Below are 26,799 nucleotides of genomic sequence, written 5' to 3' on the forward strand. Positions count from 1 at the left end.
AAGTCTGCATTGACAATACTGTGGCTTAAATCAGCTGGGCATGAAGAACTCTGTTTCAGACTCTGCACAGGCTTGGTCACTGTGGGTGCTTTGGGTACCATTTCTGCTCTCCAACTTGGAGAGCACACATGCCCATTGACACACACCCTCACAAGCACAGTCTCAGCAGCACTGTCCTGCAGCCACAGCCACGCTGGACTCTGGATACACTTCCAGACAGCCTCTGCTGGCCAGACAGAGCTGTCCTCCAAGCACCCACACTGCTCTGGGATCCCCATGATGTTCCACTGGGATCTCTCCCTTTGAAGGAGACACACAGACACCAGGGCATGGGAGCCCACAACACCACCCCATCTTCTACAGGCTCTTTCCAGCATCGGTGCAATGGGGACAAATGCTGCCAGGGATTTTCCCTCCAACCCTGCCTTAAAATAACACTGGGATGTGGGAGGAAAGTGTCTAGGTTAACACTGCCTCATGCAGCACTATTTTAAGCAGGAAAACCCTGAGGATTGTTAGGGTTTTGATTTTTTCTTCCACGTGGTGCCACTTTAGGCACTTCCATCAGACTCTGTCTCCTCTTCCAGCTTTAATCACCTGATGGCATTAGAGTAACAAAAATAAGGATAACTACTATACATGGAAATGAATGAGAAAAGAAAAAGTATTTTTATGCCAAGATCAAAACAATAGCAACCAAATATTTTTCATTGTGCCAGAAGAGACTTCTGCTATTTTTCAGACTACAGCATCACTCTGATTAGACAACTTACCAAAAAAAAAAATTAAAATTACATTTTGAACATTTACACCAGCAAGCCATCCAGTCTTTCACAAGCTGAAAAACTCATACCTGGCGTACGAAACTGTTGGAGGTAGTGTCAGAAGATGTACTCCCATCTGATCCTTTAAATCTGTTTTTCCTTCTTGCTCCTTTACCGTAAGACTGTTTAAAAAAAAAAAAAAACCAAAAACAAAGAAAACACAGATTAGAGAAACAGCATTACAGCATTAGTTTGTGTTGCAAAGAAAGTTTCCTGTGTCTCCTACGCTAGCAGGGATTCAGATTATCAGCTTTGTGCCAATCAATAAGCACATATTCAGTAAGTAACTGATGTATGTGCAAGTGCTCACCAGGCTCGGTCAATTGAGCCCTAAATGTTTTGCTGTTGTTGGGGTTTTTTTCACATTTGGGTTTCGAAAAGCATTTATAGACTCACAGAGATGTAGAATTATTCATCCAAGTCACAGTGATTAAAAAGTACAGTTTGTTGTGCAGCTAGTTTAAATAAACAAGGTAGGACAGGAGGCACTGGGGCAGTCTCCAGTACAGCACAGCTACGAGCAAAGTCAGCTGAGGGAACATTGAACGACAAGTGAAAAACAACTTGTTGATTGAGATACAATCTTACAACTGAGGGAGATTTCACAATAATAATTTTTTACAGTAAGTTCAAGAAAGTAAAAGCAATATAACAATAAAAAAGGACTATATTTATAACTGGGTAAGGGATAATACGCAACTAAAAAGCAAAGGCATCATTTTTATCTCTAGGAATTTAGAGACATTAAGAGAAAGCTACAGTTGGCTGAAACAAAACTTTGAAACTATGGTTTAGAAACACATAAAATCATGGTTTAGAAACAAAGCAAATGCAGGCATGTGTCCACAAAAAGCTATTTGCTCTGTGCATTGAATGTGGATCATCAATAAATATCTTTACAATAAGTTGCAAGGAGAAAAAAAGAAATGGTTCAAAACTATGTTATTTGCAACCACTTACTTCTGTGTAAATGAGTTCAAACTGTGTAGACTGTAAACTGTGCCACAACACCACCTCTGGGCTGGGCAACTTCAGAGCATTGGGCCTGAGTTTACTGGTTCTCATAGTAGGGGAGAGTGGGCTCCAGTGCAGGCTGAAACACTTAAGATCTCATACTGGCAGATTTTTAATATTGTTTCTTCAAAATCTGAGTGCTATTCTTATCAGTAACACATATGGTAAGTATGATGAATATTTTGCAATCTAAGAGTATCTGAGGACGACAACAGAGAGCCACTACTAACTTCAGATCATTTGACAAATCCAGGTAACATGCCTCCACTAGATGCAAGAGAACAATCTCAAACTGTATCTGTGTTGATTCTGGGCGAGTTTGGAGCACTGGTTAAAATCTAATACAGCAATCTTTTAGAAAGGATGACTCAAGAAACAACAGTTCTGTCAGCTGGACACTAACCCTCAGTAAAAGCAGTATCTGTTATGTCACTAACCTAACAATGACCTACAACAAAGCAATGTTGTATCCCCCAAAAAATAGATTTATGGAAAAGACATTTTTCCAAGCTCATATGATTTCTTCTAAACCGCAAAAACAGCCATGTAAGAAATTTCTGAAAGGCACCCCAGTTGATTCTACATGTGCTGGTTAGGGTAGAACTATAACAAAAACAGCATGCTGCACATTATGGGGGTGAAAATAGGACTTTCTGATGAGTCTAGGACAGTAACCCAGCAGGTCTTAAAGTACAAAATTTAATTTCAATCAGGAATAGTTTTACATGGTTGCATTTCTAAAAGGAATCTTTTATAATAGAAGAATTTTTTGGTAATAGAATGGTCTTCCCAGATCAGCAAGAATTAGTAGATTGGAACCACTGTTACAAGAAAATTGTTAAAAATATTTTCCAGTTATAATAGACAGTTCTATCAGAACCATCTTTTTCCACCTAACATAATTAATATACTCTTCCACCTAATATAATATTAAAGTACTTAAAATACACAAAAAGTATCTTTGACAGCAGTATTCTTCAAATAAAACAACATCTTTAGATCAACATTTACCTGTTATCAATGGTTCTTAATGAGTTAACAGACTGTGGCTACCCACAAACATTCTGAGCTCCTTTCCTACGATTTTTGTGGAAGAATATAGAAATATACTTACAAAAAAATGAAGAATTTCTAACATTTGTAAAGCATATAAATGCATCTACATGAAGATCACACTAACTAGGCAATTTCATAAATGGTGTACAGTACAATATTGTGTAATTCCCAAGGAGATAATTAAAAAAATGTACACATATGCTCTTTCACAGTCACATTTTTTGTATTTGTCTCCAGTTTCTACAATATTTATTTTATTTGAAGTATCATAGTGCTCAGTTTGAGAATACAAAAAAATTATGAGAAAGGCAAAAGAGGGACTGAGTCGAGAGTGATATGGATAAAACAGATAAGAGCAGAAAAAGAATGTTACAAGCACAGATAGAGAAGTATGCATCTTATCTGTGTAGCAATGACTAAAAGCATTTATTTCTGGCAACATCACAGCAGATGCAGCTCAGGCTGAAAACTCACCTTGATTCTTCAGTTTGAGGAGGATTTTTGTGCACAGCAAAATGCAGTTTTGTTCTAGTGTTCTGTAAGTGAAAACTACTTAGAAGCATAAGCTACATACTAACTTTAAACACAAAAAACCCTGTTGATATGATGGCAGGCCGTGGCTACAGATTGTAGGCAGAGTCAGTTTCACACCTGCCTCTTTGCACAGACCAATTTTCAGTCAGAGGAAAGGGGGACAACTTTGGTATGTGGGAAAACTGGGATATGATGACTCTTCTCATTATTTTAAATGATGCTAATCGGGGACTACATTTGTCTTCCACACCTTTCAAGCTTATCCCTACAGTTAGAAATGCCTGTGTATTTTTTTTCCATAAGAGCTTAATGCAAGAAGGAGGCCTTTGGCCAAAAAAAAAAAAAAAAAAAAAAAAGTAATGATCTATCAGGTACTTTCAATTCTCAGAAAAAAAAAAAAAAAAGAGAACATTTTTCCCCAATATGTTACTGTGATTTTCATGCTAAAATTCATTCCCTTATCTGTGTTCTGTGCAGCAGTTGGCTGCAATTAGGTAGCTAAAAATAAAGGGCTGAATCACGACATGAGGACATTGGCCAGTAAAAGCAGCAACACGGGGCAGTGTTCTAACCTATATGGTAGCTGTACCTAACAGAACAACCACCAGAGAGCAAATGCCTCAGCACCCCAGTGATGTCTCCAGTGCCCAGTGGTGGCAACCTCAAAACCCAGCAGGGCAGGGTTGGCACACCATAATTTTCCCCAGCTGATCTGAATACAACTGACTCCAGCCCTGTGAACAAGCCTGTTGATATAAAAAGTTTGCTGACAGTAATGTTCTCGTGGATTTTAGCAGAACATCTTACACAAACATAAAGTTACGTATACATGTGTTTACAAGACCAAAAGTGTAGCTTCGTTTATTAGTCAGATGTGTGAAATTCCTTTAAAATTGGCTGAGTTGCCAGAGACAAGAAATAAAATACACACATTTATGTTCTAAAGCTTCATAAAATGCCTGGAAAACAACATGAAACTTTACCAAAAAAAAGCACAAACCAAAACCAAAACCAAACTAAGGTAGTTTAGTAAAAAAACATTTCATCAACCAAGTCTTAACAAAGCAAATAAAGACTCTGCTTTCCAACTCTGATTAGAAAGTATATTGTACAACCTTTATTCAACTCATGTAATCAAATGAAATGTGGGAATCATATGAAGCATTAAAGGCATACATAGCAGTTTTCTGATAATTAACAGTTTTATATACAATTACTTGTTATTGTAAACAGACGAGATCAATGCTGCTCAGTGAAATCCTTTAATTTTAATGAGGTTCTGTCTCAACACATAAGAAACATGCATCTGTAACATTTAACCCTGTAACACACATGACAAGCAGAAGGCATAGTTTATCCCTGTAGGCAAAATACTATCATCTGGAAGAGGAAATATAAAACATTTAAAACTCCCAACTATCTACAACCAGGGAACTGATCTTCAGTGAGAGTCTTAAAATGCCCTTCACCAGTAACTACTCTAATGGTATTATATAGCAAAGCAGTGGTGAGGACTATAAAAAGGATGAGTCTGAACTTTACCTATCTGTCACAGGTAAAATAGCACCAGTCATTGAGACTGATGGCAGGTGGCAGAGGTAAACCCTTAAAAACTGGTCTCATGAAGGAAGGGCACAGATGATTTAGGCAGTAGAGTCACTGACACCAAGTCAGGTCCTCAAACAAAGATGCAAGAAATAAATTGGAGAAAACAAAACCAGAAAATAAAATTTCAGAGCTACAACGAATCTTAAATCATCTCAGATGTAACTACAAAAATCAAAAGAACACCTAAAGGTAAAAAGTGACCCCCTGAAGGATTAGGGAATTGCTAGAAGGTCAGAAACGCAAAAATGCACTAAGTACTTATCCTTCATATGCAAAAGCTTCCAAAATATTTAAAGATGTACATGTTCCATACCCAGAATAGCATGTCAGGACAGTGCAGAATATACACACCCAGCTCCATCCTCTCCTTAAAAGAACAGTCACTGCTACTTTAAGCAATTCCTTACAACAAGGCAACAAATGTTCCTATGGGTCAGGCCCCCTGAGCCCTCTCTGGCCACTGGCCAGGCTTGCCACCACTCAGAAATGATACCCTCCAGCATCAGCTGCATAGCTGCAGCCACCTCCACCCTCACCCAACAGAAAAAGACATGAATATTTCTGATGCTTGCACCAGAAATCATACTAATCTCTTAAAGGAGTAGAGGCTTCTGACCACACAGCCAAGGGCTGGGAGATGTACACAGACCTTGGTGATGTGCTCCCCACTACTCCCCAGCTCCCTTCCATGACGGGAATGAGGGCAAGAGGGCAAGGTAGGATACAGCAATGTATCCTGGCTTGCCTCCACCTCAGGGGCGGGGTTTTAAGTCACCCTACATGGTCAACATCAGGGCAGTCCCTGTGACAGGCACTCTGTTCTGTGACATACCCTCAGCAAAGAAGTTGCCTGAGGAGCACAGACTCATGTTACCATAGCAGAAAAGAATCTCCAGCTTAGGTCTCAAAACCTGGATTTTTCCAAACAAGTAACATTTGCTATTGGGACAAAACTCAGAAATAACAGGACTTCCCATCAGGAATCCTATCAAATTGAGGATCTCCGTATACAGTCATCAAGTTCACACAAGCTACAGGGATAAGTGTGCAAAGTCCATTTCCCAGTCATTTATAAAATCCTACACCGACACCAAAACAAAAATTCATCCAAACAAAAAACCTTAAGCCTCCACAAATAATTTACTTCTCAAAACTTGCAAATATAATACATAAGTAAGTATTTGACGGATGCTTCTTTTTCCCCATTAAAAGGAAAGAAAACTAATTTCTGCCGAGCAGTCTGTAATGGTTAAATCTTAGATGCTCTTTTCTGCTGGCCTGTAATAAAGCCTTGCCAACACTGCATCTAGAAACAGCCTTATTCTCACCAGTTCCTACACTTGTAAGCCATCTCCCAGTGCTCTCACCCTGGCCTCAGACCAGGTCATCTGGCAGTTTCCACCTGCCAGACAAGAAGCTGGGAACTTGGCTGGCTCTCCTCCTCCCCAGTGGCTTGGAAACCCACCTCGGCGCAAACCTGCTGCACATCTATTTGTAATGCCAGTGATGAAGATGTCAGCTCCCAACTCAGCAAAACAGGAGCACACAACAGCAGAAGGTGCTGAAGCTCATGCCCAAACCCCACTGTGCCTCCTGCAGCCTTTTAAAACTGGCAACTAAAGTTGTAGGCCACGTGCCTGTACCTCCCCACCTGCTCTCCACAGATTTCTGTACTTCACTGACACAAGCAAACAGAAAGAAATCCGACTCTGTGACAGAAGGATGCCTGCAGGACCAACAGCCAGCTATGAGGCAGCTTCCCTCTGCTAAGGGCCTGCTACCCTGAGGACAGAGACCAAGGCAAGCCCTTGGAGGCAGGTTCCTTGTTTTATAAAGTCTTCTATCCTGGCACAGGAAAGAACTGAGTAAAAGAAGCAGAAGAAAAGTAACTGAGACTCCAGCCTTGGAATAGCACAGGAACTTTTCATCTGTACAGACAAAACAAGACAAAACCAGAGATTGCCTCTAGAAGATGGTAACCAGATACACAAATAAGTTAGGACTGAAAGTGCTGAACTGTTTCAGAGGGATTTTACACTCTAGGATAATGCAAAGAACAACTACTATATCCCATTTATGCTGATAATGTATAATACCCAAGTGGAAAATATCTTTGGAAGAGGTGAGTATGCAAAATCACCTTTCACTGCTTGAGTACAGGGTAATGGAAAAAAACCCCAAAGAGCAGAGGAGAATCATCAGAAAAGCAATAGCTGAAACCTGAAGGGCTTTTTTCAGTGACGGAGTATTAAAATTTATTTTTGTCAGTAAGGAATACGACACTGAAAGGAGATTACCACATCTGAAGAGAAAGCACTACCCCTTGCTGAGGGCCATGAGGAAGTCCAATGAATGGAACTGGATTTTATCTCTTCTTCATTTGTATATACTCCTCTGAATTGCTGCCACATTGGATCTGGCTTCTAGGGATGCTGCCAGAGGAGAGTAAAACCTTCCATACCTCTATAATGAATGGGTATTGTTATTATTAAGTAAGCAAAGGGATATCAATTTTGTTTGTTTATGGCTTACAAAGTATTCTTGCAAGTCAGTACTGGGAAATACATGGTTGCAAAATGTTTGTTTGAAGAACAGGTAAACCAGTATGAATTGTGATAAATCAACTCAGCTGAAAGCAGCAGAGAGCAGTGTGATTAATCTGCTGAGAATAAATCTCTGGATGTTCTTTCCATTCCTCATTACCACAAGTCAGGCAGTGAAGGGATGGTGCTATGCAACTGAGAAGGTAGCTGGAAACTCAGGAAGGACAACAGCCAGAGTAAGGGCCTGTAACTAAGATGATTTTCTGGAATCACCACATTCACATCACTCTAAAACTCACCTTAACATCAATCGTAGTTGATACAGAAGGAAAACTGAACAAGCCTGTCCCCCAGCCTCATGCATTCAGTTTACCCTCAGCAATGCAAGCTGGAAAACAAGCCAAGCACTCCAGGGATGATGAAACCTTTAGACTTGGAAGGCAGAAGCACTTAACAGTACCATGCAACAGAGGAAATCTAAATGCAGGTGAAAGAGCTGAAGAAAACAATCAAGAAGAGAATTGCTTTCACTTAAAATGTGTCAGGTTGTTAGGACGTGCACTGACAGATGATGCATAAGCAGGCAAAAAAAAGAACAGGCGGAAAATAATGAGGAATAGGAAAGAATTCATCCAGTGTAAGATACCTTCTCCCTCCACAAGGTAGTCTGTAGTTGCTTGATAGAAGTTTTCATTATGTTTTCTTTGAAAAATCTTTGTGTAATTTACTCATCTGATTTGCTATGACGTTCCCTAATGCACAGCACAGGAAGCTTTATGATAAGAAAACAGCAATAGAAATTGAATCTAAGGATTTTTGAGGACTGAGGGACTTTGAAATAGGATCATAAGAAAATTACATGGGAGGGAGGGGAAAAAAGAAGAGATACTAAGAGTTACCATGAAAGACATTAATATGCTATGTTGTATTATAAAAAAATCAGACTAGTATCTGGGTTAATTAAAATTATTAAACTGAATATTCTACTAATTTGGATTCCTAAAATAAAGGGGTTCTTGAAATAAAAAACTAAAAAGAAGATTGCAGTTGATTAAAAAAAAAAAAAAAAAAACAAAAAAAAACCCTGATCACCAAACACTGATATATTTGAACAGTTTGCTTCTTTTACGATTTCATAAAACCAAATGCTGATTTTATTACAAAAGGGCCACACCTAAAACTACCACTTTGCACTGACATATACCTGGACATTGTGAATAAGTCCACAGTGTAACTGCTAGCATGCAGATCTGCCTGGAAAAAACTGGACATCTGAAACTATATTGCAACTCCATCTAAAACCAAGATCACACTGAACTATATATAACTAGGACTATGTTTCTACAGTAATGTGGAGTGGACCTAAAAGCCACAGAATTTTAGGTAATACAGAAAAATACACCAATATCTTGTCACAATTGCAAAGAAGTTCCCAGGAAAAAATACAGTATTACTGTCATGATGAACACCCAAAGAGATTTTATTCTGTTTGCAGATCTTGTTAGGAAAATGCATTATGAAAATAAGAAATAGATTTTACACAGATGCTGTATGACAATATTTCACATCTTTAACTACCTTTTAAGTGAACTACTTCTAGAGTGCTAACTACATTCACTCCTCTGCCACGTGGTGACAACTTTGGCCAAAATGGATGGACAGGCACAATCCAAGACCATGATGTTAGGATAGGTTAAGAGAAATCTCAGCAAAAGTAAAATTCTTGTATAAGAGAAGTGTTGATACTTGGTACAACTCTACAAAGGCTCTTCAATAATACTTCACTAAAGCATAATTCCCAGAAGAAGCACTTCAGAGTGAACACTTTTAGGAGTGACATCACTCCATAAGCTCGTGTGCTGGGTTGTTTTTTTTTTTTTTTCCTGACAGATTATTTGGCAGGAAATGTTTCTAGGATTGATATTCAAGTACCTTAGTGAAAAAGATAGTGGTACACGTAACTGAAGTACCTGCAGGCAATCTACTTGATGATTCACATGTCCTCATTAAGCCTCCCTTCTCTGGGAGTGTGTTCTAAAACAGCAAGATTTTACAATATAGCTATTTTTTAAAATGTTCATGGAAAAAAGATCCAAATCAAAATAATTGTCTCTAAATGCAGTGCTTGCTAAGTAATTAACTTGTATTATTATGCAGACAAAGGGCTCTTTTGTTTCCATAATCTTATTTCCTCTATACCAAAGGTTTATGTATGACTAAAACAAGCACGTATTGAGAAGATGATTCCTGTTCTGACTGATGACTTTGATTCCAAAAACTTAAAATCTTCCCTGAGCCAAAAAGCTGCTTTATTACTGTCTTAAAAAGTGAATCTTTTTGTCTGTGAATGTTCAGAAACCTGTTTTATAAAACAGAACATAAATGCATTACCTGAAACATAAATAATGGGGTGTTAGCAAACTATTCTTCCTCTCTAAACAGAGGTTCTTTAAGCCTAGCAAAAAGAAGGGGTGAGAAATCGATTTTATGATCAGTATTTTACATTTGTCCACAGCAGAGAGGCACCATATGATTTGACAGTTGCTGATTCTATGCTTAGGGCTGAAAAGATATAAAAAGGGGGAGATTTGTAGGTCAGAAATTAGCTCCCTTGCCACTGCTTCTAGAGAAGCTGGCAAAGCATATGGCCCTACTGAAATGTCTGTTCTGTGCTTGGAGGCTACAGACAAATTCACATCCAAAGAGACACTTCTTTAGTTTCACCTAGTCTCTGCTTCAGTGCCTGGATTTTGTTCTGCTGTCACCAGGCCTGAGTAAGATCAATCACCAAGACTGCTGACAGACTGACAGCATTTTCCTCTGTCAATCCAGCACTTCTGGGATGAAGCTGGTCCACCTTCTCAAACAAAGCATCAGAGATAGCTTTGGCAGCAACAGTAAAAACTGCACCCCCAAGGGAAAAAAACCTCTGTCCTAACAAGACCATGCATGTCTGTAATCTGAAATGCACACAATCAGATTTTACCACCCTTTTACTGGGTTTAAAAACAGCACTCTGAAGTCTTTGTAGCCAACTATTGCAAACTCAAAGATTATGCAACATTCATATATTAAACAGAAACAACCTTTCAAAATATAAAGTCTTTACTAAGTGTGCCTTACCCTGCCTCCTTCTCATCACCCATCCACCTGAACACTGTGCACATGAACTGAGTTGTTAAAATTTCTGAGATGACGATACAACCACCTTCTGCACAGAAATCGAGCAGCTTAAATCTGCAGCATGCTCAACACCTTCAGCCTCCCCAAAATTCCTCATGAACTACTGGCGTGAATCGCTTTCCCTCACCCACAGACTGTCACCAGCCCGTGGAACAGACGAAGGAGGTTACAGCTGTGTGTGTTAAGCATCAGGTACAGAAACAACAGGTTACTGGAGCAGGGAAGAATAGCCGTAGCCCGCGAGTAATACATGTACAGAAGAGCAGCTTAACAGCAACGTATTCTTACATATTCATCCTCCAAACAACCGCAAGGTTCTTTTGACTTACGATGCTTCTACGGCACAGAGCATCCCATGTATGTAATTAAACAGCATTTGAGGGTGGGGGCGAAGACAGGGGTTTCGAGCGTCTTAGGGGAGCCGTCAAACTTTTCCGACGGCGGTGACCGAAGTTGAAGGACGGGGAGCTCCGGCAGCCCCGCCGCCCTGCTCCGCGCCCCCGCCCCGCTGCCGCCGCCGCCCCGGCCGAGCCCCGCGGTACCTGCGCTGCCGCCGCCGCGGGCAGGGGGTTGTCCAGCAGCTCCATCTGCACCTCCTGCGCCGGGCTGGGAGGCGATTTGGACATGTCGCTCTGGACCATTGGCGAGGAGAGCGGGTGGCTGGGCGCCGAGCCCCTCGGCGGGACAGAGCCGAGCCGTGCTGAGCCGAGCCGAGCCGGGTTGGCGGGCGCCCCTCAGCGCCCGGCCATGCCGAGGAGCGGGCGGGCGGCCCTGCCCAGCCTGGCTCTGCCCTGCCTGCTCCGCTCCGCTCCGCTCCGCTCCGCTCCGCTCCTCTCCGCCCTGCCCTGCCCTGCCTGCTGCCGGCGGGGAGCGCTCGGCGCTGGGGGACGGGGCAGCGCCGGCGGCGGGCGCGGGGGAGGGCAGGGGGCGGCGCGTGGGGAAGAGGGAAAGTGACAGCGAGCGGCTCCCTCCGGCAGCGCCGCCGGGGCGGTGCCGCATCCGCGCCGGCTCCGCGCCCCTCGGACCCCAACGCGAGCCACAGGGTTGGGGCTGGGGACCGGGGCGTGGCGGGTGCGGTCAGGCCCTGCTTTTGCCTTCAGCCCTGCCGACGTCTGGAGCCTGGCCGCACGGCATCGCCTGCCTCAGCCCTCATCGAGCCAGACCTCTGGTTTTAGTGAGCAAACCGGCACTTCCAGAGAGAAAGTTCTATAGGTCTCTCGTGTTTGATACGGTTTTTGCCTGTACTTGGAGGTTCCTGTGCACATATCAACAAGGAATGTGTGAGATGAAGCCCACTGGCTAATTTTACATAACCTATAGCAGCACAGTCTCAATCGTGCTATCGGGTACCCCCCAGGAGGCTTTTGAAAAACCTGTTCGAAAACTGATCCGGGAAAATCACCCTCCACCCCTGAGATGATCTGTCATTACTTGTGAATGACAGATTATTTTTGTGACAGCCAATTTAATGACTGTCCTGACAGAGACTAAACCCTCTGACCCCATAAAGCCCACAGTGGGCTGGTACCTGTAGTCTTGTTACCTTCCTTTATCTTCACTGGATGGGACCTAGCTGTGCTCCGTGCAGCATGAGAGGGAACCTTACGTTTTCAGAATCGCTTTGTGGTGGTTTGTGAAATCTCTTACCTGCTGATTGTAAACACTGAAAACTCAGTCTAGAAACTGACTGGCCTGAAGTCACATACTTAAAATCATAGCCATTACTAAAAGCAATATAAGTCACTTTCAGGAAAAGAAGCCAGCAAACCACAGCCAGCACAAAAGCCAGATCAATTTCAAGAAGTACTTTCAAGCTGTCCAGATTGCATGGTTGATTTATTTCATTTTTCGTAATAGCTAATCAGCTTCCTTTCTGAATTAGCTTACCCCTGTGGATTTTCTCATAGGAATAGTGAAAATCTTACAGGAACTGCTCTTCTTTTTTTTGTGAAGGAATTAGCTTTCTCTGCAAGTGGAAGTGCTGTGAGGTTTGAAGAACTTTCACTTGACCAGAAAGTTTCATATTTAGTTTTGAAGACAAAATTTCGAAATTAATTTCCAGAATTTTTTAAGTTGTTGTCAATGACAAAACAGAACCTTAATTTAAAGTGAAAAGTGTAGCTTTATTGCTTAACTTTCATTCAAGTAGCTCAATAGAGATGCTCAACGATCTTGAAACTATAAAGATGCTGGAGCCTGGACTGCTTCCAGATGTTCTCCAAGTGGCAATAACCAAAAAGATATTTTCTTTTTAGACATTTGGTGTGAAAAATGCATACTTCACCTTCTAATAGGGGCCTTGAAGTAGTTATTTCTTTGTCACTTACAAATTAGATTGTTTAAATGGAATTACTTTTTGTGACCATCATCATTATTAAGGAATTTACTAAAAAACCTAAACACAGTATTCCTGTTAATGATTTCTGGGTGGCATATTATTATTGAAAGATGTTGGCTTTGAATTTCTAACACCTTTATAGCTTTGGAACAATTTATTCTTCTGTTTCAAACCATGTCTAGGAAAGGCACTTGATGATCCACCATGATTCAGTACATTTACTTGGTAGATTTTCAGGCATCTGTCAGGGATTGCCTGTTCTCTCTCACACAGAGAAGGGAGTGGAAGTTGCTTAATCATGTAACAGTGGCCCTTCATATTGCCTTCTGGATTTTCACTTGGTAAAGAATGTATAAATAACAGCATTTTTTTAAGTATACCATCCTTCTTTAAGAGTAGTAGTGATCATTTTTGAAACATTACAGTTTCTAAAACCATAAATTGTGAATCTGGATTGAAAGAGTACTTCTACTGTCTTATAAATTAGAGCTTGAATATATAAATTGAAGTTCATTTTTTGTGTGCTCAGTCTTACATCTTTTTGTGATTAGTTTGTCTTTTTTTTTCTTTCCATTATAAAAATATAATGGTAATGATTTTGCTTTTGATTTTAAGTACATACATATAGGGTCTGTAGAAAGCAAAGACCCAGGAAAGACATTCCCCCTCCCCCCCCACACTAATAACATCTGAAGTTTTAGTAAGTTTATTTGGTTTTTCTTGCTGAGGAAAAACATTTTACACAACAGTTCTTTAGCAGCAATTATCATTCATTGCCTTCATGTAATGAGTGGCTAGAAGATTAGCATTGAAAAATAATTAAATAATTGTGAGTATCTTATTCCATTTCACTCCTTTTGTTTAGCAGTTAATCCAAGTTCTCTAACCTTGAAATGTGCAGTGAAAATCCTTCAGCTGAACACATATGCATGCAGTCATCCCTCTGCATGCTGTTTTTGGCCCCATCTGCTCCAGGATAAGGGTCAATGTGTAAAAACAATGTGCAGAGATTCTAAATTGCTTGTTCTTTCTCAAGGGGAAAAGCAACCTGGTATGCCTAACCCCTTCTCAGCAGAAAAACACACTGCTGCATTTATTTACACATTTATCTGCAACGGAGAGGTGTTGTGCATGCTTATTTGGATTTTTATAAACAAGTAAATATTAGAAAACCAGAAGAAAACACAAGCTGTTTTGTTCATAGGGCTTTTTTTTTTCTTTAAAAAAACAACCCCAAAAAGCTTAGGCTGAAAAACAAGATAACCTGATTTGGGTGCCAGAAATAGCTAGGTTTTTTGCATGAGAGTTTAGATGTTCTTTTAGAGCAAGGTGGGCTGTATTACTTTGCATGTTTAATTGTTCTTTACCACCAGTATAAGAATGTGGTGTCAGCACCATGTCCTAACATTTGTACCCATGTATGGCACGTACAAGTTTGGTTTAGCCTATAACTATCACCTGAATGTGCAAAAATAGGCCTAGGAGGGTTGGCTAATATTTGTGCAAACACAGCTAAAAGATAGTAACTTAGACCCAAGGGACTTCATTAGAAACATGCACGAATACAGACCAGTGAGCTTACAATTATTCTTATGAAATTAATAAAATGCTTCTAACTGAGCATATGCTTAAAGCGCTGATATAGACAATTTCTTTAGGACTTCCACTTAAAAAGAAATGCTGGCCATCTATTAGTTTTTGCCACCTCCTACCTAAAAAGGATCGTAGCCAGAAATTCAATATTGTGAAAAGAAGAATTCACTTGATTACCTGTTTTTAATATCTCAAAACAGCCATAGTTCATCTTCTTTGGTGATAAACTGGAAGCTGCCTGTCACAAGTGCGAATTGAAGGGATTCCTCTTACTTTTGTATTTTATCTTTCACACAAGTCTGAACAAAACCACTCCAGACAGGCTCACTTTTGAATCCGTTATCAGTCTGTATCAGAGCACGATACCACCTGGCTGGATTTAATGAACTGATCCATTTTCCCAGCTTGTGTTTATTATGCTTTATTCTTGGATATAGGCGCCATGCAGAAAAAAAAAGCCCTGATTGATATTGTTACAATGTATTCAGGAGAAGACAGGACTAGAAGGAGGAAGGTTTCCACATGATGGGAGATAGCAAGATATAAACACTGGCAAAAATGCTTTTAATGCACAGAAAGGCTCGCAATACTTCAGAAACCCACAACACCTACTAAGCACATATTTTCAGCCCTTTGCAAAACGTGACCAAAAAAGGCACGCTCCTGCTCGCAAGCTGTTCACTTTGCAAGAGGCAAATCTGCTGTCGATGGGTTGTATACAAAGTTCATGTTTGATTAAGCACTTCTGCAGAAGTTGCTGGTTTCAGTTGATATTTTCTTTGCTTTTTCTTTGCTCTCCTGTCATAACTGAGACTGCATATCTCCTTTCGTATCCCCAGTCCTTACCAACTATGGTGTTCCTATTTATAGCATCATTTCATTCTTATTAAATACTTAAATCACAAGAGCACAAAAAGGCTTTATAGCACTCTCACCCACAAATATGCTCAGCCCATGTGAGTTAGTGACATGAGAGACAGATTTTAATAAATCATGTTGCCTGTGTCCAAGGACAAGCATCCAAGCTCTCCTCAGCTCCTTGAGGATGGCCTTTTCTCCACCCTTCATTGAGCCCTGTGCTCAGTTTGGTCTTCTCTACTTTTGGGTAGGTTTTTTTTTTCAACCCAACAATCATTTATTTGTGGCACTGAGGCAAAACTTCATTCAGAATAAATGGTGTAAGAAAAGACAGTGACAACCTCTAGTCAGTGTGAGGATTGCAAAACCATCAACGTGGTTGACAGTTAACTCATCATTACCAAGGCTGCTGGCAGAGTTAATACATCTGAGAGTATTGAAATTCTTTGCCAATTTATACATGCACAGATCTGAAGTGCAAATCGCTGATGGCACCGCTCCATGTTGCCATCAAGTCAGTTTTAACAGTGAGCATTTGCCAGATGTCATTTCCCTTCCTCCTTGCCTTGGCTGAGCTAATCTGATCCTCCATGGCACACTGCTTGGCTCTCGGAGCATGAGGGACTCCACTCCAGAACTAAAGGTAAAATGTAGCAGAAAATTAATTACCTTTCCACAGGGTAAATCTGCTGCTTTGTCTCCATGAGCCATCCTACCATGAAGACTGAGTAGTGCAACTGCCAGGGTGAAAGGGGAAGGAGAGACAGCAGGGATACACAACTCGGAGCAGGGCTGAAAAATTCCTTCCTGGCAGCACACCAACCCTTAAGGCAGCCTAGCTATAAACATCAAACTGCAAGGGCTTGGTTTTGAGAACATTACTGCAGAATAATGCTGATTTGATTTCAGAAAAGTAATTTTTGGTAAGTACTTTGAGTTTATGCAGCAAAAGAAGGCAAGGAAAGACAAGTCTTCAAGCTTTTGTTTGTTCCTCCTTTTTCTCACATATTGCTAAGCCTCTTTTACTCAACTTTCACCCAGTCTTTACCAAAATTGAAGTTCTCATTTTGTAAGAAAATGATTTTCAATAAAGCACCCTTCAAGTTTTATAAGAGAAATGATTCTGAGAAATAAAATATCAGCAGTCACATTAATACTGTGATGTAAATGCTATAATAGCCACAGTCAATTAATTGCCATCAAAACCATCTTATCTATTTCCAGAGAAAATTTTTCAAGGGAAACCTTTGTGCCCCTAAAACATGAAATGGTGCATAAAGTTTCACCATCTTCTCTGACTCTGTGCTGCCCTGAATTTTATTGAGATAACTGTCCTTGAAGTGTCCTTTAAAAACCTAGAAACCAACTTAGTACTGACATAATAATTTTCTATTGTAACTTTGCAACGGTATTCCGTATGACTTCTCTAGAAAAAAAATGCCAAAAGCCTAATAGCAGCATTTTGATCCCAGTCACGTGCAAAGAAGAAAACAGTGGGAAGTATCAATCAAATGTACTACACATTTTGAAGCTAAATATATACTTTTATAGTGTTTTGAAATCATGTATTTTAAAACACACTCTCAAATACTTCCTATGACATGTTTCTCAAGTCTTTATGGTTTCCTTATATCATTAGATGCTAAGAAAACAAATTTCCATTCAAATTTGCCCTTGTCTATTTTGTAGGAGAAATAGCTTGAAATAGGTTGGTTTTGGGTTTTTTTAAGTTTTTCTTCATGATGGAATTGCACTTATAAAAATAATAGGAAAAGATCAACCTCTAAAATGACATATCTACTAAAAGCAACAGCTAATGTATTGGTGTCCCAGCCTGTGCCACCCAGGACTTTAAAAATCAAACCACTCTGTACTATTCCAGTGGGCAGCACAGGAGCTGCTGGTCCTGGTGAAAGCCATGGTGAAACACATCCATGTTCACTCTTGGGTTGGTTTCCTGAATGCGTATTTCCGAAAAAGGCAGCAAGGAACAAAAGTGATAAAGCATTGCTCTTTCGAGGAGGGCATTTCAGGCCATCAGTGATCCCACAAAGCATCCATAAAAAACCAAATCTTTAGTATTACTTAAAACAATCCCTTAATAGGAAATCTGATCAGAACTGCTTTTCCTTATGGCTTTTGGGGAAACTCTGTGGTCACTGAAGACACACTAGCGACAGGCTGCATCAGCTCTGGTGTGCCATCAGAAGTGTGCCCAGGTGAATTCAATAGGCAGAGGCAGCTCCATGGCAACAAATACTAAAGAAACATCCTGTTAGCCAGAGACCTAATTCTGCAAAGATACATGGAGCATATTCTAGCACAACAGGAAGAAAAATACATTTTGAAGAGTGATAATGAGCAAAGCCTTAAAAATTTCCTCCTGAAGTGATGAAGCAGATCATGGTCTTTGGTAATTAGCCATAAAGGATTTTTCCTGAGAACAAAATATATACCGGATGAGATTTTACAGCCTTTGTTTGGACAACATTCAAATAAATTTCATGCAGTTGTTTTGTTTCCTTTTTTTTTTTTTTTCCTGGTATAATCAGTGTGCATCTGTTTATTCACTCAAAGCTGAGGAAGTCCTGCAATTTTTCATGTCCACCTGAAGACAAAAGCATCAAAAAAGAGAACCATTCCTGTTCAGCTATTAGTTAAGCCCTAGTTTTCCAAGATTTGTGAATGAGCTGTATATCAGTGTACCAAAAGGAGTCCTGAAAATCATTCATGGATGTAGTTTCATTAGTTTCATAGAACCCTTCCTGAGTTGCAAAGTGCTCTACACTAGTTTTTGACTGGATGCCAGAATCCCAAACATGATTTCTCATGTATTGGACCTATTTCAGTATGGCTTATAAACACTAACCCTATTCTTAGTTCATGCAAGTTTTTTTCTAGCACTTTATACAAACTAATTCAGTATTTACTGTAGTAAATATTCTTACCTCTTCCAAATGCTTATCTACTATTCAAAATGCTCATCTACTATTCAACACAGAGCAAAACCCCCTGTTTTCATTTCTACAGGCTGACACAAAACATTTAGAATAGATCAAACACATGAAAAAAGACAGCACTGTGTGTTAAAGTAAGTCTTTCAAGAACAGAATAACATATAGGTGAATGGCTGCTTGTGTAAGTAGTATGGCCAATGTCATAAATATTACGTACCAGTGTGAATCTCTAGGATCTGCAGTTTGGGTCACTGTGAGGTTGCTTCTTTGAGGAAAATCTCTGTTGCATGCTTTTACAAAAAAATAATACTGTTTTATTCAGTTTTGCTATATATATCACCCAGCATAAAGGCAACAATAACAGTGAACATAGTGAGATAGAACAAAATTTTAGCTGTTTGTAGCCAAACTATTGTTCATGAATCAACTCCTGAACTCCTGCTGTTTCAAATCCAGTATACGAACTTAAAACAAGATTCATTCTTCGTTCTCACTCATACATTCAGTGTAATGGTTCTCTAAACAGTAGCCACTGCTGAAGCAGCAATGTCCTAAAGCAGCAAAGTGGCCAGCTGAGTGTGGTAACCCACTCAGCAATTCCAGCTTCATTTGCTGTGTATTTCCTTCTGGAAGAAGCCTCAGTTTTTCTGCAGTGTTTGTTCAGCCATTAGTGTAAACTAAAAGGGCTTTTACTAGGAACTTTTGACTGAGTGTTTTTTTCTTTTTGTTTTTTCTTTTTTTTCCCTAAATAAACAAGGTTAAAGTTGTAGTAAGGGCTTTTACATGTCTTTTTTATCACTTAGCAATGAAAACAGAATGCACACCAAAGTATCTACATGAAGATCATGTAGAAGAAAGAAACTTGTTATATCCTCCTTGCTCTGAGAGTTCATAAACAGATTAGGTGCTGCTTGTAAGTGCTCCTCCACACTGCAGCTTAGATCACTACGCAGCCGGGTGTCTGCTCTGCTTTTCTTGGATTGCACATATGCTGTTGTGCAACAAGTCTATAAACTCTTTTTAATTAGCATTCTTGTTGATGTTTGCCACTGCAATGAAAGTTCATTTACCACCATCTACTATACTGTCTATATATAATCTCCATATGCATGGCTACATTCTGTGTGTTGTAAGAAAATTCACCACTCTTCTGCATTTGCTACCATGCTTCCATTAGAAAGGGAAAAACCAACTCTAAGAGAGGTGTCTTTCTTGCACAAATATGTGTTCCAGTACATTTAATGCTTTCATTATTCTGAATGTCTTATAGAATTAGTAATTTTCCCAAATGGCTTGCACTGTATAATTTAAATGCTATCTTTTTTTCTTTTGAACATTTTAAAATATAATGTTGATTAGAAATAATATTATAATTATCCAGTGAAATTATAACCTGCAGAGCAGGAAAAAGAAGTACAGAACAGTTCAGTGTTTCCAAGGGGAGACTGTACTGGCTTTTTAACCAAAATAGGCACTGGATAAATTAAAATATTCTTTAAGAACAGGAATCAAATCTCAGGATATTTCAGACTTCTTGGAATATTCAACCATCTGACTAAAAATTAATATGTACTCTACCCCTCATTCCTTGTCCTATCAAAATGGGTGTTCAGAATAGGGACCATTCGTGATCATAGAATCATAGAATTACAGAACAGTTTGGGTTGGAAGGGCCATTTAAAGGTCATCTGGTCCACGCCCCTGCAATGACCAGAGATATCCTCAACTGTATCAGATTGCTCAGAGCCCTGTCCAATCTGACTTTGTATGTTTTCAGGGATGGCACATCCTCTGCCTGGGATGGTTACAGGAACTACCTGACAGATATATACTGTGGATATAAGTATCCTTATAGGATTTTCTTAGAGGAAAAAAGTTACCTAGTCTTTGGTCCCAAGTGCAACTTGAAAGATAAATAAGAAGTTCATTGAGTTGAGTGCCTTTAAAATCACTTGGCACCCCAGGAAGGTTTTTCAGGTTTGCTCTTTGCTACTGCTGAACCTCGATTCAGATCCCATTTTATGAGAATAATCCTATTTTTAGATCAGACTTTACATTTTAGAAGTAGCTAAAATTTCAGAGATACTATACAACATCTTCTAGAGAAAATCTAAACTTATCAAATCAAACAAACTAAATAAAGTCAATTTCAAACAGAAAAGCATGACAAAAAATACTGAAAACACAAGTGGTAAAGCTGATCTGACATACCTTTTGGCTTTACCCAAAAGCCTTTTTTGGCTTTTGGGTAAAGCCAAAAATAGATATCCGATTAAAAACCAAAATATCCTTAAAAACAGAAGCAGAAATTCTTTCAGTGTAGTTGCTGTTTTCTCAGTTGGTCTATGCATACAACTTTTTTTTAATGATGAGCAAGATAAATATTAAAAGGTAGACTGGTTGTAAATGTAACATACAAGTACGAAAACTGTAAGTGAAAAATGTTTTAAAAATAATTTCTTTAACAGAAAAAAAAATCTTTATAAAAATGTCCAGGAGGTAAAGTGCTGTATTGCAAGCCACCAGTGCAATGGAACATTCGGCAGTCACTATCACTTTCACATCCTCCTTACTAACACTTCAGTAGAGAATGCACTGAAGAATAAACTTCAGTATAATAATATGAAAATGTAGTTTGATTATCTTTTCAGAGCTCAGAGAGTTAGAAGTAGCATTGTATTACAACATTCAAAGTTGATGGTCGGACTGGGAGCTGTTTGCAATGAGTGTATAACATCAGTTTGTTACAAAACCAAACATCCTCCCACTCCAAACCAAAATGAAGCCTTTCAAGGCTTAGTATCTTAAAATTGTTTGTTGCTACCACTCTTATCTCTCAGAAAAATGGAATTAGACTTCTTTGGAATAATTCAATGCAATTACTTTATATGTGGGTTTAGCATTTGTACAAAAAAGGAGGACTAGATTTGACTGGCCAATTTTATTGGCAAAAGTATATAGTAAATCCTACTTGTAACCCTTAGCACAGGTTCTGTCTGTGAGCTGAGGCCAAGTTTGGGGGAAGAAAAAGGAAAATACAGAAAGACAAAAGAAAGAGACAAAAGAAAATTGCTGGTAAAATAAAAATAATAAAAGCCTGAAAATTTTTAGAAGTGAAAACACAGACAGAAAGGTATTTGATAAAAAAAAAAAATTCTTTTCTATAGAATATAAAATAATTCCCAAGTAGTTTTGATCTTTACTTAGCCATTCAGACTAGCAATAGAAAAATCACGTAGTTAACATAGAGAGGCCATGGACTCTACTATAAATTGTCCATTTCACTTGTATCAGAGCAGTACTATAAGGTCTCAGGTGTGAAGCCCTCAGGCTGTACAGTACAGAAGAAATATACCTGCTGCAGAAGTAAAATCAGCACCCTTCACAGTTTGTTAGGTGACAAAGACCACATGATCTTTGAATACTATCTTTGTCAGTAGGAAATTACAGTTCTTTGTGGGATCATAGATTAACAAGAACCTGCCTTGTCAAGAGGCATTTTTATAATCTCTATTTCAGCTTCCCTCGCTCTGTAAAAATGTCCCAAGATGTTAATACTGTGAACAAATGCATCTGCAGATAGATAGCATCTTTGCATTTCTAGCACAAAACATATGTATTGATAAATATTTGTCAGTCAGTGACTTTGCTGAAAGCAAATCACTGCAGATTGGAAATCGAAATTATTTCATCCCCTTCTCCCCTGCTTCAAAACTTTTTTGAAACCCTACTGCTGGTCCACAAAGATTTCTAAAGCCAAGGATAGATGAAAGCTTGGTGTGGAGCAACCGTGGCTGTGTGGCTCCACGGTTTAGCAAGGTGTGTAAAGCTGTGTCCCGGCGCATTCCTGGCAGTCAGAAGTCCATACCGAGAATGGCTGAAGGTAGCTGGCACAGACAACAGGAGGAGAGTGCCGGGATGCAGCCAGGGCTGCACATTCCAGCTGAACAAGCTGTAGTACTCAGGTGGCTGGCACTCACTGCTGTCTGTCCTGCTGGAAGCATGCTGCTTCTACACTGGCCAGCTCTCGTAAAACTGCCTTTGATTTATGGCTTCAGCCTGTGTGATCCTTGGCTATAGTGGGATATGTGCTGAAACTCAGAGGCCAGCTAAATGTAGGGCTCTCAGAGTCTCTAACCCTTCTGCTGTTCGTTTTCCTTACTGTCTTAGAGGGAAGGTGATTTAACTGAAGGTTTCTCCATGTGGATATGACTTCATACATGGAAGCTGTAAGCCCAAAATGCCCTAAGACAAGCACAGCAGAATGTCATGAATGGGAAGTGATGCTTGGCTGTTCTCTGATACTGTGAGTGAGTCCCACACACAACTTCTGTTAGCACTAATCCCCAGGCATTTGGAGCACAGACAGGTTAGACTCCTGTGCTGGCACTTTTCAGATTGCATCATAGTCAAAAGAAACAAGCCTAAAAATGTGTGCACTAAAATCAGTTCACACAAAGAGCCATATAACTGCAGCCTTTTAAGCCCTACAGGAAATAAAATACAGTGCCAGAAAGGCAACAAGCACATGTACCACAAAACGAAGACATCAGGACTGGTTGCACTAATGATAAAGTTTCTTGAACATCTGGTTATTAGTCTTAGTTTGGAAGGACTGTAAAATGTTGGCTTAAATAACCAATTCCCTTTCACTCTAGTAAGTATATATATGCTGAGACCTTTGTTTCTATGGCTCCTCAGTTGCTTTTCATGAAGTTTAAGAGAAAAACCTATTTAGAGCTCTACATCCCACTTAGAAAAAAGTCAAAATGTCAAAAAGCTACATTGTGCTGAGATGTACCACAGAAAAAGTTTTACTGTAAGCAGAGCAGAATCAAAAAGTTCATTGACAGAGATGAAGTATGATTCTGCATTTTGGAATTTGTCTGGTGACTGCTTATACATACCTACCAGGATGGCATATTGAGTGCCAATCAGCCAAATATCTGTGGTGTTGAAATAATGTCTGATTCAGTAGCTATTGAAGCCACCATTTAGAAGGGAAATAATTGGTTCCCTAATAAATTTTATCACTTTCTTGGGGCTAAAAGTGCTAAATCTGCTCTCTGCTATCCTTCCCTTTTCATCAAAGCAACAGTTGCTCTATTGCTCATTGTTGTTCCATATTATTCCATGTAATTCCATTCCAAATACTTTGGTATTTATTCTGATTGTAATTTGAGTTATCAGTGCATTTCTACCTGATGATTTTATTAATAGGATTTTACAGCAACTCTTGTGTCCTGGTTATTTTAAGCACATATTGGTTGTAGCACTCGTGGAAGCTTCTCAGATTAACAATACTGATGTGAACACTCATCCAAGAGCACCAGTCTCATGCACAAGAATGCTGCTGGTAAAAACACGACATATGATAACACTTCCAAAAATAGTGTTTCCCCAGTGCTACTTCTGAGCAACAAAACTCTCCTGAGAGACTTGTAAACATCATACCTACATTTACAATTGTGTCATGTACAATCACATCACACTGTACCAGGTCTAGGCAAAAACATTTTTTTAAAAGCCAGTATTTTATTTCTGCTTCATAAATATAAATCCAGTCCAGTAACAGATATCTTAGCAAGCAGGCTAGTATAAAAGTAATGATAATTTAAAAAAAATCCCTTTCTGACATCAGCTGTTCTAAAATGACTAAAGCTGAGTAACAGCCAATTGGGATAACTTCGTTGTTATTTTGATTGATAAACTCCTATAGGCGTGCTCTGAATTGAGGCAGAGACCAGGCAAGCTCTAATTATTTTAATAATAATTTAAAGCAATCTATTATTCTCAACAAAACTCTTCTTCTGTATTTTATAAAGATGAACTGGTTTGGAATTATTATCATAAATCTCTCAGAGAAAAGGAAAATATTAACAATATCAACATGCACTCTTATTTATAAACAGTCATCTCATTTACAGGCCTTAGGGAGTGTTTCAAGCTACTACAGAAGCATGCTTTAAATCATAATTGTCTCTAAAATGATGAATCATTTGAGTTCCAGCTAAGACAGCTCAGTCTGTAGAGCTGCTGGCTGGGGTGATGAGGTAGGATATGGACACAAGCCACCCCTTCCCCCCGAGATTTTATCAGGAATAGTTTTTAAGCACTCTTGTCACATTTCACGTTAGCATGGGCACAAGAAGAGTAGATCAAATTAGGTCAGGTTCTCTGAGCATTGCCAGATAAGTCACTCTAGAGAGGAGATCAGATTTTTCTAGTTTGATTGTTGCAGTGCTCTGGGCTTCTATCAAGTATTAAGTCTGCCATAAGATGAAGTTGGTTTATTGCAGTTCACTAAATTTGCTAAGACTATTGCTCTTCAGAGGATTTACAGCACTGATAGCTACTGCATAGCCCTTTTTGCATAGTAGCCTGAAAACCAGGTTGGAATATTTCGTGTATATCTCTTCTCTATATGGATGCAATGATTTCATACTGTAATACCAAAGAATCCAAATTTCAGTCCTAATGAACAAACCCAAGTTACACATTTATCTAATGCCCACCCTGATATGACTCCCCTGTAGTGCTGTAGCTGGTGGAAATTTGAAACCTGTGGAAGTGAAGTAGCAGTGCCCTGAGCTGGGCACTTCAGGGAAAGCCACTTCTCTCATCCTGAGACTGTCTTGCTCTACAAGCTGATGAAAAAAGCAGAGAATGCTGTAGCTATGTTTACTGCCATCTTTTCCATTTCTCAGTAGTAACTTCACATGAATGCAACTTTGCTTACTTTGGTAACAAATAAATAAATAAATGCATGCAAGGCTCACTTCAAGATTTTGTATCACCCACTGTTTTAAATACTCAAATCTTTAACATGAGATCTATTCAGATAGCCATTATTATTTCCTTGCAAACTATAATCACTGAAGAGACCAGAAATGTCCTAAGCCTCTGAACCGCTACAAGATCTTGGGTAGAAAACAAGTTCACAGGTTAGTAACCTTAGTAACCTGTTTTCCACAGCAGCTTCCAAATCTTATCCTCCATTATGTTAAAATTTGATCTTGCTAGGAATTCCCAAAGGCACTTAAAAGAGAGGAATGCTATAAAATGAGAAGAAATAAACATTACTTCAACAGTTTTTGAAGGTTTAAAGCCTTTTTCTCATTAGGTACAGTGCAAAAAACCACAACCAAATGTAAATATTTATTGCAAAGCCTGGTTATGTATACCCAAAAATTTTAAGGATGACAGCCCAATGTCTCATCAATTCACCGTGAGAGGCCGAAAAGAAACAGCCCTTCTTTGTTGTGATATTCAGTGCATAATAATGGAGTAAATTTTCCTACCAGAAAAATACCTATTAATTTTCATTTCTACTATCTTGGATCTGGCCCACACCATAAATAAGGGATTAGTATGGAGTATACAGCATTCATAAGAATGCATTTACTACCACTTTCATTATCTCTAGATTTTCTTCAGACCATAAATGTATTCTCAGGGCAAACATGCAATATACAGGTAGTGTCACCACTAAAACTGTTGGTATTTTCAAATGATTGATGATATGAACTGATATGAACTGTTATTTTCTGTGACTTTATGAGCAATATATATCTGACCCAGAAAAAATTACAACATTTAGAAACTAGGTACTAGTTTCTCTAGAGCAGCCATATCATCGACTTCTGTTTTATTGTTTATAACTAAAAGGTGTCAAGAAACAAGATCTAAAAAATTCCACAGTTTGCAAACTAATGAGTTTAAAATGGATTTTATTCTAAACCCACTAATTTGTGTCATGAGAAGGATGGGAATTATATTTCTTAAGGACATGCATTTTAAAGATTTCACATTAAACCTTTACATGGGATTAAATATTATTGAAACATAACATTTCTTGGATGAATAGAAGTCATTTACAATTCCATAGCTGTTTACAGCACAAAAGTTGGTCTTTCATTGTACCATTGTAAAGTATCAGTCTTAAGGCAAATAAAAGCTTTCCCTGGAGGAACCAAATTTTGAAAATTTTGGAAAAAAGTCAACAGGAACAAATATTGCTGCAATAAGCCCACTGAATACCCTCCTCTCTATCTTGTAGCACCTTTGTGAAATGACAACTAGTTGTAATTTCCTGATATACCTTTGAGAAAGAGTGTGATCAAAGTAGCAAAAGTAAGTGAAACAGCACAGAAGTGTGTATTTGTGAACTTCCAAAGATTTAATTTTGTTTTTCTACAGAGGAAGCATTTCACAAGTTTCTACATTTGCAACTATAAATACTGATAATTTTTTGACACCAAGAAATAAGCAATTTAGAGTCAGAGTGAACT

The 26,799-nt window shown here is 39.1% G+C and overlaps 1 protein-coding gene across 4 annotated transcripts in view; it reads right to left on the reverse strand.

Annotated features, from left to right (window-relative positions):
* The window catches only part of CACNB2 (calcium voltage-gated channel auxiliary subunit beta 2), a 252,833-nt gene extending 241,227 nt beyond the window's left edge, over positions 1 to 11,606 (reverse strand). For all 4 annotated transcript variants that reach the window (XM_069006684.1, XM_069006682.1, XM_069006686.1 and 1 more), the window contains exons 1-2: positions 11,305 to 11,606; positions 854 to 946 (exon numbers count right to left, since the gene is read on the reverse strand). In XM_069006684.1, the coding sequence (XP_068862785.1) occupies positions 854 to 946; positions 11,305 to 11,403 (192 nt within the window). In that variant the 5' untranslated portion in view covers positions 11,404 to 11,606. The remainder of the gene's footprint in view (positions 1 to 853; positions 947 to 11,304) is intronic.
* Between the last annotated feature and the right edge of the window lie 15,193 nt (positions 11,607 to 26,799).

The sequence above is a fragment of the Aphelocoma coerulescens genome, chromosome 2 (genome assembly GCF_041296385.1).
Source record: "Aphelocoma coerulescens isolate FSJ_1873_10779 chromosome 2, UR_Acoe_1.0, whole genome shotgun sequence".
In the NCBI taxonomy this organism is placed as follows: Eukaryota; Metazoa; Chordata; class Aves; order Passeriformes; family Corvidae; genus Aphelocoma; species Aphelocoma coerulescens.